The sequence below is a fragment of the Sphaeramia orbicularis genome, chromosome 12 (assembly GCF_902148855.1).
Source record: "Sphaeramia orbicularis chromosome 12, fSphaOr1.1, whole genome shotgun sequence".
NCBI lineage: Eukaryota > Metazoa > Chordata > Actinopteri > Kurtiformes > Apogonidae > Sphaeramia > Sphaeramia orbicularis.
The window spans coordinates 16,041,120-16,060,675 of NC_043968.1; the positions used below are offsets into that span (position 1 = coordinate 16,041,120).

General features: G+C 38.8%; 1 protein-coding gene across 3 annotated transcripts; it reads left to right on the forward strand.

Annotated features, from left to right (window-relative positions):
- Positions 1–2,052: 2,052 nt before the first annotated feature.
- On the forward strand, positions 2,053–19,283 carry tnpo1 (transportin 1). 3 transcript variants are annotated; one of them, XM_030148507.1, is made up of 25 exons: positions 2,053–2,206; positions 2,349–2,465; positions 3,497–3,572; positions 4,202–4,351; positions 6,025–6,131; positions 10,158–10,291; positions 10,827–10,908; positions 11,310–11,432; positions 11,597–11,715; positions 12,031–12,091; positions 12,329–12,497; positions 12,679–12,831; positions 13,133–13,358; positions 13,480–13,651; positions 14,315–14,401; positions 14,511–14,636; positions 14,730–14,888; positions 14,972–15,059; positions 15,145–15,243; positions 15,351–15,446; positions 17,287–17,362; positions 18,277–18,376; positions 18,470–18,544; positions 18,713–18,846; positions 18,962–19,283. In XM_030148507.1, the coding sequence occupies exons 1-24, from the start codon at positions 2,054–2,056 to the stop codon at positions 18,818–18,820; spliced, it is 2,856 nt and encodes a 951-aa protein (XP_030004367.1). In that variant the 5' UTR covers position 2,053; the 3' UTR covers positions 18,821–18,846; positions 18,962–19,283. The 3 variants fall into 3 exon arrangements, with proteins under 3 accessions (XP_030004367.1, XP_030004370.1, XP_030004369.1); XM_030148510.1 differs by having other exon boundaries at positions 14,511–14,618; XM_030148509.1 differs by having other exon boundaries at positions 2,352–2,465.
- The last annotated feature ends 273 nt before the right edge of the window (positions 19,284–19,556 follow it).

Genomic DNA, 19,556 nt, shown 5'->3' on the forward strand with positions numbered 1-19,556 from the left:
GTTTACCATAAAAGTTGAATTCTCGTTACCATATAGGCCAGATTTAATAGCCTTCCAAGTTAAAGGTGATGTTTCTACCCTCTTGGACTTAAGCCAACTCCATTCCAAAAGGACTGTACTGGATTGCACAGAAAAAAATAAATGCTCCAAATTTTCTATGTCGCTTTCACAGAATACACAGTTGTTCAAGGATTAAAAAAGAAGTACAAACAAAACTCAGGCGTTCAACCTTAATCATACAAATGAACAAGTACTGGCATCAAAATCCAAAGTTAGATGAAAAGCAAAATTACAGAAAAGCCCTTATTAAGCATGATCTATAGTCATGATTCAAGAGGTTTTGTTGTCATATGCACAGGATAAAACATAGTAGTTACAATGTACAATGAAATGCTTCCTGGATACATATGACTATATATAAGAGGGTATTTATATACAAGTCACATGTTAAATCACATTGTTAGCCACGTCCAACAGGATTATAATGACTGAGGGTTTAATGTTACAGCTGGCAATGATATGAACTACATATATAGCATACAGTAGTTAATATATTCAGTAATATACAGCAATCCATTACAGTAATAATATGAATCAGCAATGTAATTAAAAATACTTGTAGAGAATGTGGTGGGAAAGAAGTAGAAAAGGAAAAATATTCACCAGGTCTACAAGTGATTAAAATTTTTAAAGCCTACCTGAGTAAATATTTTCCAACTTGGTTTCACTGCATGGGAGACATGCAGTTTTATTGTTAAGGAAGAACTTGCACTGTTAGTTGGACAAACAAGTGGACTAATATATATTTTTTTTTTACTTGGTCCTAGTATTATCTAACCATATAGATGTTTTTATGTGGCCAAGTGTCAAAGATATATTCACATTCTAGATTCACAAATCTAGAGATATGACATTCAAAACAATCATAGCAACGTTTGTTCAGCATGAATATATGCATGAATACTATCAAGTAAAACAACAAAACACTGAAATATTTTTTAAAAAATGTTTTAACAAAATGAATCCTAAAGTTCAAATGAACATTTATATCACAATATTTACCATTTTATTGCCTGACTCAACAGCTGTGTAAGCTAAAAATTGAACGGCACAATATTTTTTGGCCTAAAGGTTCACTGAATTATATTATGGTCCTCTGATTCCATATGACTTCTCCCAACATTTGCAATACTCCTGTAACCAACTAATGACTGTAATTAATGTCAGCACAAAGCAGCCGATAAATAGAGGTTATCAGAATAATATAAATATTAATTTTGTTTGATTTTCTGTGCAGTGACACTGTGTTTTAGAATCATAAATTTATATCTAATAATTTCTCAGACCACAGTATCATGTGGCATGATCAGCATGTGCACAGCTGTAAATAATGTAGATAGCTTTCTTGATGTGTATATCTGTTTTTGCACATCTTTGCTCTTGTGTGCTTGCACTTTTGCTGCTGTAAACCTGGAATTTCCCCTTGTGGGACTAATAAAGGCATATCTTATCTTACTTTATCTAAGTAAAATAAAAGTCAAATAAAAAAACTGCTTTTTATTACATACTTGTCACTTTTTTTATGTAGAGACAAGATCATTTTTGTGCTTCATAACTGTTCTGTAACATATAAATGAGATTAACTGAACAAAACTCAAAGTTAATCTGAGCTATTTTATTTTTAGTCTTTTATTGTATCCAATCTGTAAAACAAAGAGGGATGACACTAACAGACACCAGAGGTCGCTGTTTGTACGTCTCCATTTATGATCGTAAAGGCGACGTCAGGGCGCAATTGTTGCGTTTAAGTACAGTCAGAAAATGTACATTTTTAGAGCGCATTCGTTTTTCGCCTCTCTCTCCTGGTATCGCAACCACTACTTTAACGTAGCAGAGTAGGGATTTGATGGCTAACTCTATAAAATAGTCACAGGAGTACTGGTTTTGAAAGTCAAATATGTCCAACATTTCGCCATCTGTTAACACGTCTGACGTAACCCGACTAGCAGTAGGACCGCGCAGCCCCGTGTCAGCTGATCAGACAGTTAGCTAAATGCGACGCGAGTCTGTATGGCCCGCAGCTTTTCAGCTTGTTGCGAAAACGGATGTTCCTGCTTTAACAGGCCCATGTCTGAAAAGCCAGACATACGGTCACATTTCACCAGAAAGTCAGACAGAGTCGCGTACGTGGGCAAAGTCAAACCAGGTACAAACGCCCGTGTGTCCGAGACGAGTTTTTACGTGTAGCTAATGTGACGTTCAAGTGTTCTCGCCAGTTTTGGAAAACAGCAGTGAACCGTTTGATGACAAATCCTCTGTGTTAGCTAATGTTATTTCTTTATCCGCAGCAGCAGATCAAGATGGAGTGTGAGTGGAAGCCAGACGAGCAAGGACTTCAACAAATTTTACAGCTGTTAAAAGAGTCTCAGTCGCCAGATACGTCCACACAGAGATCCGTCCAGCAAGTATCCTTTTCTTCAAACCAGAGCAGGAAGATAAGGCTTGGATATAGTTTGTGTTTGTCTTAACAAAGACAGCTAGACTCAACAGGCTAGCCTTAGCTAGTAGTAGCCGGGGTGGATACCGTTATTAGCAGGTATGCAGGTACTGTTGCCTGCCTTTTTGTCTATAACCCTTCACGTCATTGGCACAGCTGACATTACCTTCTTGAAATTGTTTTGTCTGGTTATTTAACACTTGGAGTTTAGTATGCTAAGTCAGGGTAATACTAGTTTGCTTAGTTCTAAGAGCAATGCCCTCCTTATACACCGTATCACCCTAAACCTGTCCTTGTCATCCAAGACCTTGAATATCCTGTTGTACTAGTATGACAGCAGCCTTCAAAGAATCATCACAATGTCATAAATCCTTGTGCTTTATATTAATATATCTGACTTGATGATTGGAATTGAAACATATTTTATTTACTCTCAATTAAGAAGTAATAATAATAAAAAGCTAGAATATGATTGTAATTGTAGTAAGTGTGAATGATGCCTTTACTATCACATTGTTTTCATCTCACTGTGAAGGGATCTGTCAGCTCATTGAAAATTCCTGTGATAGATTCTGTCTAGATCACTATATTCCTTATGCATCGTCATCCACTGTTTGTTGTCTGTTATGGTGTTTTTCCCAGTATGCATGCTGATGCTAAATTGCTTATGTAAGATTTATTATGGACTGTATCATTAACTGGCAGACACACTGCTGCAATAACCCTAAATACACCATCTGTCTGTGTACGATCACAGCAGATGACATCTTTATAACCCCTCATAAACGTGCACCTACTTTCCTCACACACACAGTTTTACAGTTACATTACACCAGCTCTTGATCACAGTCACACCTGTTATTTCACCATAACTGTGCAAGGGGGGAAAAAAATCTGTTTTGCAGTCATTTAACATACACCAGATTGCAGTGGTAATATGTGAAAGTGTGGACTGTCTGTAAATGGTCAGCATGTGTCTTCCTCAACCAGCCTCCTCAGAGACTAGAACAGCTGAACCAGTACCCAGACTTTAACAACTATTTGATATTTGTTTTGACAAAGTTGAAATCAGAAGGTAAGTTGTGTGCCTGTCTCTGTGTGCTGTTCAGTCTTGTATTCGTTATGTTCCTAGATCATCTGATGCTGCTGGACACTGAACAGTTTTTACATGTTATTTTTATGTAAGCGCTCAGTGACAGTTCTGTCTGGCTGTGACTCGTGTGACCCAATGGCATCTTTGCCACAGATGATGTGGCACTCAGAATATGGGTCACTCTAATTTTAAACCTAATTCCTGGCATCGCTCAACTCATGGCTGCACTGTCGGCATGGTAGACGACCCAAATGTTAAGTGATTTAATACAGTTTAGGGTGCTGTCGTATTATTTGTCGCACTTGAGCAGCCAAGTTATAAATAATTCAAGTCCAAATACTCTCCACCAGTCTGTAAAATAAATCTAACTTGTGTTGCGTACCTTTTTTTTGCTTTTGAATCAGTGTTCTGTTGGTCACTGTTTAAGCATTCTTGCGTCGATACTTTGCTGCTTGTGTTGACCACAAAATGCGATAGCAATAAGATTGTGTAACATTCTGTCTACGGCCAGTCTCCTCTACAATGTTACCTTTGTTATCACCACAACAGTACAACAATTTGAGCTCAGATAAATGTTGCTTCATGATTTGCTCCTTTCTCCTCCTCCTAAGATGAGCCAACGCGGTCCCTAAGTGGCCTGATACTGAAGAACAATGTGAAAGCTCACTATCAGAACTTCCCTAATGGTGTGTCTGATTTCATCAAGAGTGAGTGTCTTCAAAACATTGGAGACTCTTCTCCCCTCATCCGGGCCACTGTGGGTGAGTTACCTCATCTGGATCCATTGAATCTACCTTTGAGCTATAGAAATTCATTGTGTTTGCTGACACATTGTGCTGTTGTAACATGTGACATATAGCTTCATTTGGCTGTTGTCATCATGCCAGTAAATGTACATCATGTCATTTCAGCTGCTTGATAACCTAGCAATAATACTGAACATCAAGTTAAGGCTGTTCAATAAACAATGATTTTATATCATAACACAATACAATTTTTAGAATTTACCATGACTATTTTCTTTGGAGGTTGGCAGCTGAAATGCATCCAGAATAAGAACCCATTTTGGTTTGATAATAAATAAAAAAGAAATCCTGCATATGCTAGTTGTCAAAATACAGTATTGGGTTGAAATATTAAATTATTTGTATTAGGAAGAGAATGGGTTTTAACTAAAGGGAATGTTTGTCACTGAGCTCCAGTTGTACTTACTGTCTGCACAATACATTTACCTTTGAGATTCATTGTAGTGTAACATTTATACATCTATCATATACATATACATAAACTTATATATATTTGTAATTACACTTTATCATATATATTTTGAAAACATCAGCCAACCAGCACTTGTGTCTGTCTGATTCACCATATCAGACTATGTAAGATTTAGCACATTTTATCTCTGAAGCCAATAATCTCCAGTGTTATTGCAATATAATTCTATATCACAATACTATATCTTGTCACAACTGTCACCAAACAAGAAGCCAGTGCTATAGATAGATAGATAGGTAAAACACTGTCTTATTAATTTTTTATTAGAATTATTTCAGTCATTTTCAAAAAACATTTTATCATTGTAATTTTTTCTGAATAATTAGCCTCTTGATTTTCTGAAATCCTCGGCTACTGGGCAAGTGTTTCTCATGTTCTGACCATAAAAAATAGTTTAAGCTACAAATACAGTTGTCTTGTTACATTATAACTGCTTAAATTGAACACTGGCTTTCACAACATTAACTTAATAAAAAGAAGAAAATAGCGAAATAAGAACTGACCAAAACTAAGAGACTACTGATGCGTTTTTGTCAAATATTGATCATATATCAGAGTGTAAATTAATCTGAGGATGGAAGGTTTGTTGATGTGTTGGGATCATTGCAGCACCTGTATTACCTTTGGTGCTGTGTGTATCACTTCTCATTAGAGCAGGACATTAAACTTGACACTTCTTTAAACTAAAAGACCGCTCAGCAGAGCAGATAATTCAGTCACTTTCTCACTACGTTGAGAAAAGCGGTGAAAAATCCAGGCTCATCCCTTCTCTAATGGCTCTGCTCCAAATTCTGATGGGCTTGTCCTTGGTTCTCACCCAAATCTCCCAACAAGTTTCATCAAAATCAGCACTGTAGTGTAATTCTGTAGACAGTCAACCAAACAGACATAGGCAATTACATAACCTCCTTGGTTGAGATAAAATGCTTAAAACACAGATCATCAAAACACATCAGCAAAGATTATTTAATGCCTCAGCTCTCAATTAATGCTATATACATTACACTGTATACACTATGCAGTCCTCTTACAGTGTTTTATGACTGTTCGTTCTTTATCCTTTAGATTTCTTGGGTTGCAAAAGCAATAATGTCTGTGCTGTTTTTGTTTCTGTCACATTAATGTAAATATTCAGACTGAGGCTTTGTCTTAATAGGTATCCTCATCACCACTATTGCCTCTAAAGGAGAGCTGCAGAACTGGCCAGAGCTTCTTCCTAAACTCTGTTTGCTGTTGGATTCAGAGGACTACAATACATGTGAGGTGAGAATACACCGTGGAGATGCTGCTTAATGAATGAGGGACTGGCTTTTCAAATTTGGGCCTATAGGTCAGGCTCCCCTTTTGTTATTTACATTTGTCTTCATTGCAATTTCTTGTGGTGTCTGAGACAGAATGTGCACTTACTTGTGCTGAATTGTGGCATACTTGTGAATTTATGAGTATAAGGAAGAATGTTTATGTCTGGAATGCATGTAGTACGGCATCTTTCTGCGTCTATGTATTTATCGTGGTTGTAGAGGAGCTGGATCAGCTGTAAAGCAGCATCTGGACAGCATCCTGCTGGCCAGATAAGCTAAAGGCAGTCTCACAGCTGGAGCTGCAGCCACAACTGCAGCAGATTACCCAAAATGAAGTCATTTATTCTCATTCTATCCTTTTTACCAGAAAATCATATGACCCCATTTTAGGAGTCATTACCCAAAATAACCTTGATAATTTGCATTTGCAACAAAACAACACAGTGCTGTTCTGTCTTTTTTTTCTTTGTTAATTATTTTTGTTAATGTTGGGATTCTAGGCAGTCTTTACTCTATTATTCAGTTCAGATATGGCTTTGTTCTGTGATTGCACTGAAATAAGCAGATATCATCCATTCTTGATTCAGTTATTTCAAAATATTGTATGTACTTCAGTAACTGAACTGTTCTCTCTCACAGCAGCCACTAAAATGTTAGTGCTGTACTCGTAGTAGATGTTGGATCATCTGATCTGTGGTATAATACTGATGTACCCATACCTCCTATGAGCTCACTGGTCATTAATATGCTGTCAGCTGCATGTGTCTCTGACTCCCAAAGGGAAGCTGGATGCATTACACTGGAGGACAAGGAATGTCCGTCTGACTTTGAGAAGGAAAGAATTATCTGAAATTTCAGAAAGACCCCTAACATAAACATGACACTTCTTGTTGTGCCCCAGCCAGCCCCTCTTATGAAGCTCATTCAGAAGCTGAGATTTAGGTCAGCTATTTACCGCAGAGGATTTTAAAGTGTATGTGTGCAGGGCTTAACACTGAACAACGACCGAATGTAGCAACTCCTCATAAGACTCCGTATGTTTTTGAAAAGCAGCTTGGGGGCTGGAAAGCTTCTTAGCTTCTAATGTTGAAGATAGCTGAGATGCTGCTGGATAACAGTCTTTTAATGTGTGGTATCAAGTGCTCAGAATATGTTAAATATTGATAATGTCCAGAGTCATATAGAGAGGAAAGGAACATGTATTTTGCTTTGCTCAGGTAGGCAGAGGTATTAAAAAAAAAAAAAAAAAAGTCTATGGTTAAAATCAAGGTAGACATGCTGGATTTACCTAGTAATATTAATGAAAATGTAATGTATTCAACCAAGATGAGCTAAAAAACTCAAGTTACACATTGATCTTTTTTTATGTGTGGAAGTTTGGTATTCAAAGTTTTGACTTTGAATACGGATGTGGGGTGATTTGTGAAGCTGTTGAAAAATATCACCAATTCCCTGATACTGACTCTTATTGTGACTTCTATTATCTTATTATAATGTGTTGCATTTTATAGATCTGCTCTTTCCAACAGAGATTTTGGCACCCACATCCTTTGAATGTGGAAATAATTTAGAGAAGACGATGATGATGTCAGTTGTATTAAGCAAGCTCCTAGTTTCAAGCTGTGAGATGACTTTATGTTTAAGATTCCTGTGCGACACATCTCAGGCTCAGATTTCAGTTGTGCATGTGTAGTATAACAGGATCTGTTTTCAGGCTCAACCATGTAGGCTTGATTTGGAAAGATATACTACTAACAACAAAAAATAGCATTTAAAATTCATCTACTACTGTTTGTTTACTGAGCCTCGAGAGATGGTAGAAGAACAAGCAAGTATGTGCTGCCGCAGGACTGAGTGAGCTTTTCAGGAATAACTATATTGACCTGAAACATGCATAAAAGGGCCATCTTTAATTTTTGTTTAGCTATGGTTATGTTGTTTTTTTAATTCAATTCAGTATCTGTGCTATGTAGCGGTAGTATGCCAAAACCATAGATGGAGTGCAAACAGTAATCATCCACATATGGAAAACATTAGAATGACAAGATTCAATTGGATTTCATTTTGCCATGGTCAGGATTTGCAGCTGCACTGTTGGTCCTGTCTCGTTTATGGTCTTAGAGGAGTGGTGGTTGAAATAGCCCCCTGTGCCATCACGCTGTACCCCTCCCCATGTGCTATGAGCTATAAAAAGATACAAGCAGGTGCAATAGATGCCAAGTGTAATGTTTGGTGGATGCTTCATATAGTTTTTGCCTAAGAGCAGTTTTACAGCTTTGATTAACAACGGTTAAAATGTGGTGGCAATAGCGGTGTGAGGGTCAAGATTAATGTCACTCCAGAGGGCAAATTATATATAAGATAATGTTTGTCACCTCCATGCTTATTTTAAGGATCTTACACTGTATGAAAAAAGAAAATTAATATGGAATAGATTCCCTCACCAGACCTCAGCCCCCATTCTATTCTCTAAAATATCAAAATCAGAATTTCAACATCTTACGGTGTTTTTCATGGTGTCTAAAGCAAGGCAGATAGTGCAGCTAAAATGATTGTGAAAAGCTGCAGGCCAGAAAGGGCATCATGGCGTTTGACTGAATGTGACCTCCTGTCCAGAGCTGGGACGTGATCAAGAGTTTTGTATTAATTGATTTTATTTCACGAAAGTCTGCATTATTTGAGTATATCAGCATACACAGAGTGTTGCATACTATACATGTTAACTGTTGGAATTCACACCACTTATTTTCATGAAAACACCTACATATATATGAACTAACATGTCAGGTATGGTCTGTAAAGTGTGAAATTATGAAATGCAAAATGTGAAGGGACTATGTTATTTGCACCACGACACATTAATATTTCCACAGCAGCAGAAGCCTGCAGGAGCTGTTTAGTTGACTAAATGCATTCCTCTCTGTGGCCTGCCTGGCTGTCATCTGCATGACTTACATTCTTAAATTTAATGACCTTCCATAGCGCTTCTTGGAGGGAGGATTACACTTTAGATGCCTCAGCGTCACTTGAATGCCTTCAGGCCACTCCCATCTCTCTGCCCTTCTCTGTTGACATTCAGGCACACAAACTCATCATATTATGTTTTGAAGTCAAAGAGGGCATGTCTATGTCCTCTTCTCTAAATGTTCATATTGACCAAGTTCTGTTAGAAGCACAGTGTAGCTTGTGATAATGCCCTTGAGTATAAATGTGATAGTAAGAAACCGTCATAGATTTCCATTCGATTATTTGTCTTTATCAATATTTTTGGTCATCTGAACGTCCTCTCTTGACTCTTATAAATCCCAGACTTCTACAATGAAATTTCCTTGTTCTGGTTATAAAACAGTTTTAAGCTCACTACTCCTCTACAAGATGCCAGGGAGTAGACGGAGGAGGGAAATGGCTTCCTGCACCTTATTTGCACTTTGTCTCAGCCCGTTTGCGACCTTGAATCTCAGCCTCAATCCTTGTCATCCAATTCACTGCTGCAGCTTGGTATATTTTTTTTAAGCGTTCTGTATCTGTCATCTAAAAGGAATGCCGACATGGGAACTGTTACCATGGAAACGGGTTTCAGACAGCATCAGTGCTCGTGCTGTGCTATTTCTTATATTTGCTCCTCAGACTGGATTTTTCAGGTACACTGCAGCATATCGTGACCATGCATACTAACCATTAGTCAAGCAGCTAGCTAGTGTTGAAATATACTGTGTGTGTGTGTGTGTGTGTGTGTGTGTGTGTGTGTGTGTGTGTGTGTGTGTGTGTGTGTGGCATGTATGTGAAAAAAAAGAATCCCGCACTCTTTCTACCTTTACACACCCTCCTTTATAGCTGACCCTGCAATCTGACTTCCCTTCAGGTTGAGTGGTGCGGTGAACAAAAGAACTCCTGAACTCCTTTCAGAGACCAGTTACATCACTGCTATTATTACTTCTCTAAAATGAAATTCCCATGATTAATTTTGTTTTGTTCTTGTCCTTTCTAGGGAGCTTTCGGAGCCTTACAGAAGATCTGCGAGGACTCTGCTGAGATCCTAGACAGTGACATGCTGGATCGTCCTCTTAACATCATGATCCCAAAGTTTTTACAGTTTTTCAAGCACAACAGTCCTAAGATTAGGTAATACATTTTAAAAATTATTTCTGATATTAACGAAGGAGTGTCATTCATTTCTGGTGTGTACCTTAATGTCTTTAGACATGAATTCAGTTTGCTGTTCTAATGATACATGACTTTCATTGCAATTTCCTGACAGCTGCTTTCTGTTTTTCTATTTTTACTATTTCTTATGTCAATTTTAGGGGTCAGGGCTAATTTATTATTGTATTATTTAATTAAGTGATTTCCTTTGCTTAAGAAAATGTCCTGTACTCCCTTTTGGTTATCTTTAAATCATGCTTATGTTAAATATCCCACATTTATATCCTCACATATTGGATAAGTATCCAACAGAAGAAAGGTCTTTAAGTCCAGAGTGTTTATTGTAGCACTGAAGTCTCAGTCTGTCCTACTGCAACAGGCTTGTTCACAGAAGAAAAGAGTTCCTCATATTTGGAGGTTAAATTAGAGGCAACAGAGCGAAGAACAAGACAGAGGCTGCATTCATAGTGTTCAGCATGTGAGGATAACATGTTGTTGTGACTCCTCCTCGCAGGTCTCATGCCATTGCCTGCGTCAATCAGTTCATCATCAGCAGGACTCAGGCTCTTATGCTGCATATCGACCCCTTCATTGAGGCAAGTCTGACAAGTATCATTCTTTTGCAGTTTTTTATGTGTACAAATACACCACAACAGGAACCCACTCTGCCTCACTCAGAAGTCCATGAGACAGCGATAAACACATCCTCAACAGATCAAAGGTAGTGCTTTGAGACTGTCTCACTACATGGTTCGTAAGTGTTTAACTGAGGCTTAAATAGCCAAAATACTATGTATACTTAAAATGACTTTGTCATCAGGTTTAGGACTCGGTGTCTTATTGATAGTTTACTGTACATGAAGTATGGATTACCCCTATGACTGTTCACATGAACAGTTCAGGAAAACACTTCTTAGAAATCCTCAAATGCTGCATAAATAGGATAATTATTAGTACTGGTATAGAAGACATTTAACTCCTGCTGTACTCTCTATAGAATCTGTTTGCCCTGGCAGCAGATGAGGAGCCAGAGGTGAGGAAGAATGTATGCAGAGCACTAGTCATGCTGCTGGAGGTTCGTCTGGACCGTCTCCTGCCACACATGCATAACATCATAGAGGTGAGTGATAATCTGTCTGAACTAAAGTTGTGTATTGGTTTGGATATAAATGTACAGATTCATTGCTCCAGATAACATCATGTGGACAGAAGCACTTACTTCTGGCAGTGTGATGTACTTCTGTAAAGCCTAAATCATCAAAGAAATGTGTAATTTTATTTCAGTACATGCTGCAGAGAACTCAGGACCAAGATGAGAATGTAGCCTTGGAGGCCTGTGAGTTCTGGCTTACACTGGCTGAACAGCCGGTGTGTAAAGATGTGCTCTGCGGACACCTCTCTCAGTAAGAGAACCTTCACAATGCACATAAACATTCACACAATAGACCAGCTGGCAGGGCACATCATTGGAAACTGTTGATTCATAGCAGCCTTGGCAGTGAGTCAGTGAAGACCTTGTCCCTGGATGATATTTTTCTTGCTCGCCTCATGAAGTCTGATTAAGAACCTGACAGTTGACCTCAGCTGTAACATTTGTCAGCGCACTGTAACATTAAACTTTGCTCACAGCTTGAAACAGATGTGAGTGATTGCCTGTAGCCTCTGACCTGTCCTTGCACTTTGTTGTCATAATTGTCTCTCCTTGGCTTCTGCTCCAGGCTCACTCCAGTGCTCGTCAACGGGATGAAGTACTCAGAGATTGACATTATCCTGCTCAAGGTCAGTTTGTGCTGCATAATATTCATACCTGTAAAGCTAAACCTAGGCATTGGTTCATGACTCTGGGTGGGTTAAGTGGTTTTTCTGTGTGGTGTGTACAAATACATAAAAGTTACACACAATTAATTTTTTTTTATTGCACTGCAACAGTTAAATCACTGTTCACACATCAGTGTTACAAATGATGTGCTCACAACACATAAATTTTCTGTTTTCATCCCGTGCATGTGTCATCAGGGGGATATTGAAGAAGACGAGGCCATTCCCGACAATGAACAAGACATCAGACCACGCTTCCACCGCTCCCGCACAGTGGCCCAGCAGCACGAGGGGGATGGAATTGAAGAAGAGGAAGATGAGGAGGATGAGCTGGATGATGATGATACTATCTCTGACTGGAACCTGCGTGAGTGCAGCGCCTGTGTAAACCGAGATGTCTGGATCTCTGTTTCTGAGTCTGCTGAGTCAGAATAGGAAGTGTACAGTGTATTGATTACTTGTCTTGTGTTTGTGTACTCTATCTGTGATGTCTGTCTGCACACATCTATGTTTCTGTGCATGTCTCCCTGTTTCTCTCCAAATGGTAGGTAAATGTTCTGCAGCAGCGTTGGATGTGTTGGCCAATGTGTTCAGGGATGATCTGTTGCTGCACATTCTGCCTCTACTCAAAGAGCTCCTCTTCCATCCAGAGTGGGTTGTTAAAGAGTCTGGCATCTTAGTCCTGGGTGCGATAGCTGAAGGTAAGACAAGATGGAAGAAATGTCAAGGAGCAGGGTAGTTAGTATGACCGTATGATAGAAGAAGCATGTCCTTTGATATATATTTGGCAGCTCTGTTTCTACTGTGAGCTGCATGATCTCTCAGGCTTTTCTGATTCTTTCACCGTCATGCTAATCTAACTAATTTCTGCATTGAATTCACAGAAAAAAGTACCCTATTTTGTATAACCTTCGTGTGGTCTAAAATTATATGCCAAACATGGTAATTTTGCCCACCCTCGTCAGGGAGTATAATTGGTCTCTGTTTTATCTCTATCTCCAGGTTGTATGCAGGGCATGATCCCATACCTGCCTGAATTAATTCCCCATCTCATCCAGTGTTTGTCTGATAAGAAGGCTTTGGTACGCTCCATCACCTGTTGGACGCTGAGCCGCTATGCCCACTGGGTTGTCAGTCAGCCTCCAGATATTTACCTAAAGCCTCTCATGACAGAATTACTCAAACGTATACTAGATAGCAACAAGCGTGTGCAGGAGGCTGCCTGCAGGTGAGTGCTGTTTTTTAGGTATGTAGAGTCATGGAAAATGGATTTGGATTGGTGCCACCATAGCGTTTTTTAATTATGTTTTTTTTTCATTTCCTCCCTGTTTTTAATCTCTCCCTTCCAGTGCCTTTGCCACTTTGGAGGAGGAGGCTTGTACAGAGCTGGTGCCCTACCTGGCATTCATATTGGACACACTAGTGTTTGCTTTCAGCAAATACCAACATAAAAATCTGCTCATTCTGTATGATGCCATAGGAACACTAGCAGACTCAGTGGGGCACCATCTCAATAAACCGGTATGCAACCTCAGAGTACTCTATACACTACATCCCAGGGTTTTCCCTGTATTTCCTGAGAATTGTGAGGTGGCCAGCCCTTTCAGATTTGTTTCACCTCCCGTGTTGCATTCTGTGAATTTCTTCAATTGAAGCTTTATGTTGATGTGGCATCTTATCAAATATAATTATTACTTTACAGGTACAGAAAGAAGCTTTTAACCTTTCTTGTGGGGAGCCAAAATGTTAAACACATCAATTCATTTTTTTCATGGCCTCCAATAAATGTTCCTGTCGGTCTAGACTGTAGGTAATGATCAGTAAATCTAATGCTGTTGGAATAACTGATATTTTTATCAATCATATTATTAGTAGAACAGGTTGAGCCAGTTGAAAACACGGTACACATGATCAGGATGGTACCATGTCAGTCTCATGAGTCAGGAAAAATCCTGCATTTGGCATCACATTTCTACATGTATGTGAAATTAGCTCATTGAATTTATTCATTGTTCTTCATTTTACTTGCATAGCGGTTGATATATCTTAAGATGTTACAGAAAGTAGAGTAAAGTAGGTCAGCTATTATCAGTATCCTTTTTGAACATAATGGTCAAATTCATTCACATTATTATATTCACTCATTGGTTACACATATGCTAATGTAATCATGTCGTTTATCAGGAATACATCCAGATGCTGATGCCTCCACTCATCCAAAAATGGAACCAGCTGAAAGATGAAGACAAAGATCTCTTCCCTTTATTAGAAGTGAGTGTCTTTTCTTCAGCTGCTCAAATTTGTATATCTGTTTGAAATATTTTTGTGATTATAATCTGCGATAATAACATGGATGTGCACCTGATCCTGTCTTCCTCAGTGTCTGTCTTCTGTAGCAACTGCCTTGCAAAGTGGCTTCCTGCCCTACTGTGAGCCTGTGTACCAACGCTGCGTCAACTTGGTCCAAAAGACACTCGCTCAGGCCATGGTGAGTGCAGAACAACGTGTAAGAGCTTTTTGCTACATTTTAACACTGTAAGTATGAAAGGGCCCCAGTTACGTTCTGCCCAACTAATTTGCTCTTGTTTTCTCCATCCAGCTTCACCAGTCACAGCCGGACCAGTATGAAGCTCCTGATAAAGACTTCATGATTGTGGCTTTGGATCTTCTCAGTGGACTGGCTGAGGGTTTGGGAGGCACTATTGAGCAGCTAGTTGCTCGTAGCAACATCCTTACACTCATGTACCAATGTATGCAGGTGAGCTGAAAAGGTGAATAAAATGCCACTGATTTTGTAAACCAATCCTTCCTGCAGTCATTAAGGCGTGTCTGTCTTTTCAGGATAAAATGCCAGAAGTCCGTCAGAGTTCTTTTGCTCTGCTGGGAGATCTGACCAAAGCTTGTTTTCAACATGTCAAACCATGCATTGGTATGTCAATTGAGTTGACTGTGAAGGATAATTTGATGTATATTCTCTCATCACGTGTTAAATTGACACACTTGTCTTGTTCCAGCTGATTTTATGCCCATACTGGGTACTAATTTAAATCCAGAGTTAATATCAGTGTGCAACAATGCAACATGGGCAATTGGAGAGATATCTATACAAATGGGTGAGTTAGTAGTTCACAGTACTTCTATCCATACATCATTTCTTCATTAGACACCCAGAGTCAACAGATTTCTTCCCATCCTTTTTCACTCTCCCAACACCCCTTAGGGCCTGAAATGCAGCCGTACATTGCCATGGTGCTGCACCAGCTGGTGGAGATCATAAACAGGCCCAATACTCCAAAGACTCTACTGGAAAACACAGGTACCAGTCGGTGGCAGTGCTGAGCCAGCCAGCCAAGTCACCACATAGACAGGGAGGTGCACTCACACACAATCAGATCTATTCAGCTAGGACTCACCTGGGTGCCTGTCCTGCCCTCTAATCTCTGTTAGAAGCACCTTTCCAAGCCCTGAGCCTTACAGGTTTCCCTGGTTTCACCAGACAATGGAAACATATTTTACTGATTTGCAACCTAGTTATGTGACCTATAATCTAAGATAAAAGAAAGCCTGGGCTGGCTTTAGAGTGAAATTCTTGAATCAGGAAAGCTATGTAAGTGCCCAGTCTTGGAATGAACTAATGTGAATTGAATGTGCAGTGAGTGAGACAGATGCAGGGTGGCGAGGAATTTTCAGCCTCATATAGTCAAACATTACAGTAAATTGCCAAACATATACTAACTACCCATAAATGATCATGAACATTTAAACTGACTAAAATCAAGGCACATATTTTAGAGGATTTAATATCTAAATGCTTACACTCTTCTCTTGCTGTTACTAATTTGGAAAATGTGTATTCCTGAGCCACAGTGGCTTTTTCATACAAATAAATTGGTGTGCAAGGGGGATGTGTAACCAGCCTAAATGCAGGAAGAACTAGGGACTATGTAGATGTGTTCCTGTTTGTTTGCTGTCAGTTTATTTGTTGCTTTTATTTACTGTTCTTTAAATGTGGATGCATATCTGCCAATAGATGTTAAATGTTGTTAAGGATGGCAAATGTTTGATGCAGGATACTTGATAAATATAGCATTTTAATTGTAACATTTTATAAGCATTATTAGAAATGTTTGTATTTGAACAGTGAAATTTTTCACTTTATGTTGCATGTTTTCAATGTTGAAATTGAAAGCAAGAAGCTAAATACATACATATATATATATATATATATATATATATACATACATATATTTAAAAAAGAGTAATTATAATCAGCTTTTGGCTGTCTCTAATGTTTGTTACAGAGAGCTCCAAATGAGAGCCTCCACCATTGGAGCTAAATTTAATTTAAGAGCCATATAATACCACAGCAAAAGGCAGCCCTGGCTGTAAATTCATGTATACAGTACAGTGGCTCTTTGCAGTTTGTCTCTGATCAACTGATCCTGCACTGAACTTTATTCTAATGAGCATACCATCTGCTTTCTGCATGTGTCATTGGACTGTTCATAAATGCCTGTTTGTTAATGAGAATGTTGCATAGTTTTGTGTCTTTTAAACTTAGGTCCTCCCTCCTCTCTGCCTCATAAGAACCTGCTGTGCTGGATACTAGTCTCCCTCCATGTAGTTGGCTTGGAGTAATCTGTCATTTCTTTTCAAAAGAACAAAAAAAACATTTCTGTTTCTTATTGAAATTAACATTTGTGAGTTTAAGGGAGAATTGTTTAGGTCAGTCACATATACACGCTACACCTCTGTTAACAGGTGTTTTTGCGTCAACACCTTCTTTTTATTATAAGCCAATTAGCTTAGCAGTTTCCTGCTACATTTGAATAGCCTTTGCTGTTTGAGCCATATAATTTCTGAAAGCAGATGTCATTGTTTGCCTTTTTCTATGAATGTCCTGTCAAACTTGTCAATGTTCTCCCTTAAACGTGTTTGTATGTTTTTTTTAGAGTGTCATATTTTACATTCCTCCCCATGACTGAAGGGGCAGTAATAATCAACACTAGTGATTTCTTCTGTTTATTATCATACACAGATTCTGTTGATTTATGTCTCTGAGTTGTTTGTTTTTTCTTTATTTTTCTCCTCCCCTCCTCATTGCTCATGTCTTGGTTGGCGTTTGGTGGTGTGTAACCGTGATTGCGTTACCTTAGCAATAACAATTGGTCGTCTTGGTTACGTTTGTCCTCAAGAGGTGGCACCCATGCTACAGCAGTTTATAAGACCCTGGTGTGTATTATTCAATCTTTTATTTAATTCATCTTCTCTCTGCTTACTTCCTCTCTTCTCGTCTGTCTCTTATTGCTCCCTTCTCTCCCCTGTTGCTCTCCTCTCCTTATGCCTTACTTTCCTTCTTGAAAAAAGTCTTTTGAGTTGCCTTTCTTTGTTTTTTGTTTTCCTATCAGTTTGTAATCATTGCCAACCATGTGACTAACCCCGTCCTCTTTTAGGTCCCACTTGTGATTTGTTTTTTTGTTTTTTTGCCTCAGTAGCACCTTCATGTATTTATACTTTGATTTGTTAAGTTTTTTGTCATTGTTTACTGTTGCTAACAACCAAAAAAAAAAGATGCATGGGATCAGAATTGTCACATGCCTGCTGGTTCAACAACAGAGAAAGGATGCAGTCTTTTTCTGCAAATGAGCATTCCTAAATTCCTTTCTCATTTAGTAGTCACCCAGCTGCATGTGCCTGTCCCAAAAATTACCCCCGACCTTCTCAAGTCAATCTTTGAAGAAGTTAATATTTTCCAAGGTGCTATACAAGAGGTCTTGCTGAACACATTGCTCATAGACAAAACTGAAATTGAGCTCAAAGTAGTCGTGTTAAGAGTAAAAGTGTGATTTATTTTTCTGTTTTGTGTGCATGCTTGACTTGTTGTGGTTATCTCAGGTCATGATACACATTTTCTCCTCACGTACAATTTATTATGTATTTACTGATAAAGAAGACAAGTAGTGATGAGATAAAAACCTAAACATGAGCTTTTCATTGATAAGCTAATACTTAGAATCACACTTTCTCACATGTATAGAGTCATACATAAGTATTTGATTTAGTCATGTGTAGTGGATATAAGCTGCTAAAATAGTTTCATAATGTTCTATATGTCTGATGTTAAATCTGGTCATCCCTGCTGTCAGGTGCACCTCTCTACGAAACATAAGAGACAATGAGGAGAAAGACTCTGCATTCAGAGGAATTTGCACTATGATCAGTGTAAATCCAGGAGGTGTAGTGCAGGTGAGGACCAGCAACAAGGTGACATTGCGGTGATTTGTGTTGCTACTTGCACTGAAAGTTGAAACGTTACCTCACCTTTCTTCTCTGGAACAGGATTTTATATTCTTTTGTGATGCTGTGGCTTCCTGGGTAAATCCAAAGGATGACCTCCGAGACATGTTTTGCAAGGTAAAATCTGGACAAAATTAATTTGTTTGTTTGCATATTTATTCTAAAAAGTACTTAAATTTGAAGATGACGATATTTAATGTACGTTCCATTCACTAATATATCTGCTTTGTACGAGATCAGTTACAGTGCAACTTAGTAAAAACTTGTGCCGGTGTTGAATTACAGATCCTTCACGGATTTAAGAACCAGGTGGGAGAGGAGAACTGGAGGCGCTTCGCGGATCAGTTCCCCATGCCACTGAAGGAACGCCTGGCAACCTTTTATGGGGTGTAACTGTTTCAGTGTGGTTCATCAGTGGGGTTAGTTTCTCTCTTATTTCACTAAAAAATGTGCTGTTTTATCACATGAAATAGAAAAGAAACATTGCTGCATGTGAGTGTATAACAACCTAATGTTATTTCTCTCTCTCTGCAGCTCATTCACTACGGGAGACAATATAGGGAACCTCTTTTACCCAGGGAACATGTTACCCTTAATAGGGGGGAAGGGTCTGCCTGTTGAGGGGAGGGAAAGGGTACAGACCCCTCCCCGACATGGTGGACGGGGTGGGAGGGAGGTGGTAGCTGCAGTGCTCGGTTACCCTGTGCACAGGCAAGGGGGTAAGGGACTGGCAGAACAACCTTATTGTGGGAGGAAAATTTAGTGTAATCACGTCTCTATCTGAAATTATGAAGTTTATCATCTTTTTTTTCTTTCCATTTAAGCCCCGATGTTTTTATTTCTGTTAAATGAACTACTAAAAAGAACAGATAGAGGAAGCTCTGTGAACCGTTCGCCCTATTATCGGGTAGGGCAGAGAGTGATCCTCTGAGCAGATAGAGAATGATAATCATGTCAGCGAGGTAAATGTAATGAAACTGAATTCTACAAGTGAAGTAGAAGATGGTTTTCTTTAAATACAAGGTAAGCTTAAAGCTAAGGAGTAGCAGCTAATGCTGATGAAGCATTATATCTGACACAATTTACAGTGCTGCGTATCACCAAGAGTAGGTCGTCATCTACATACTCG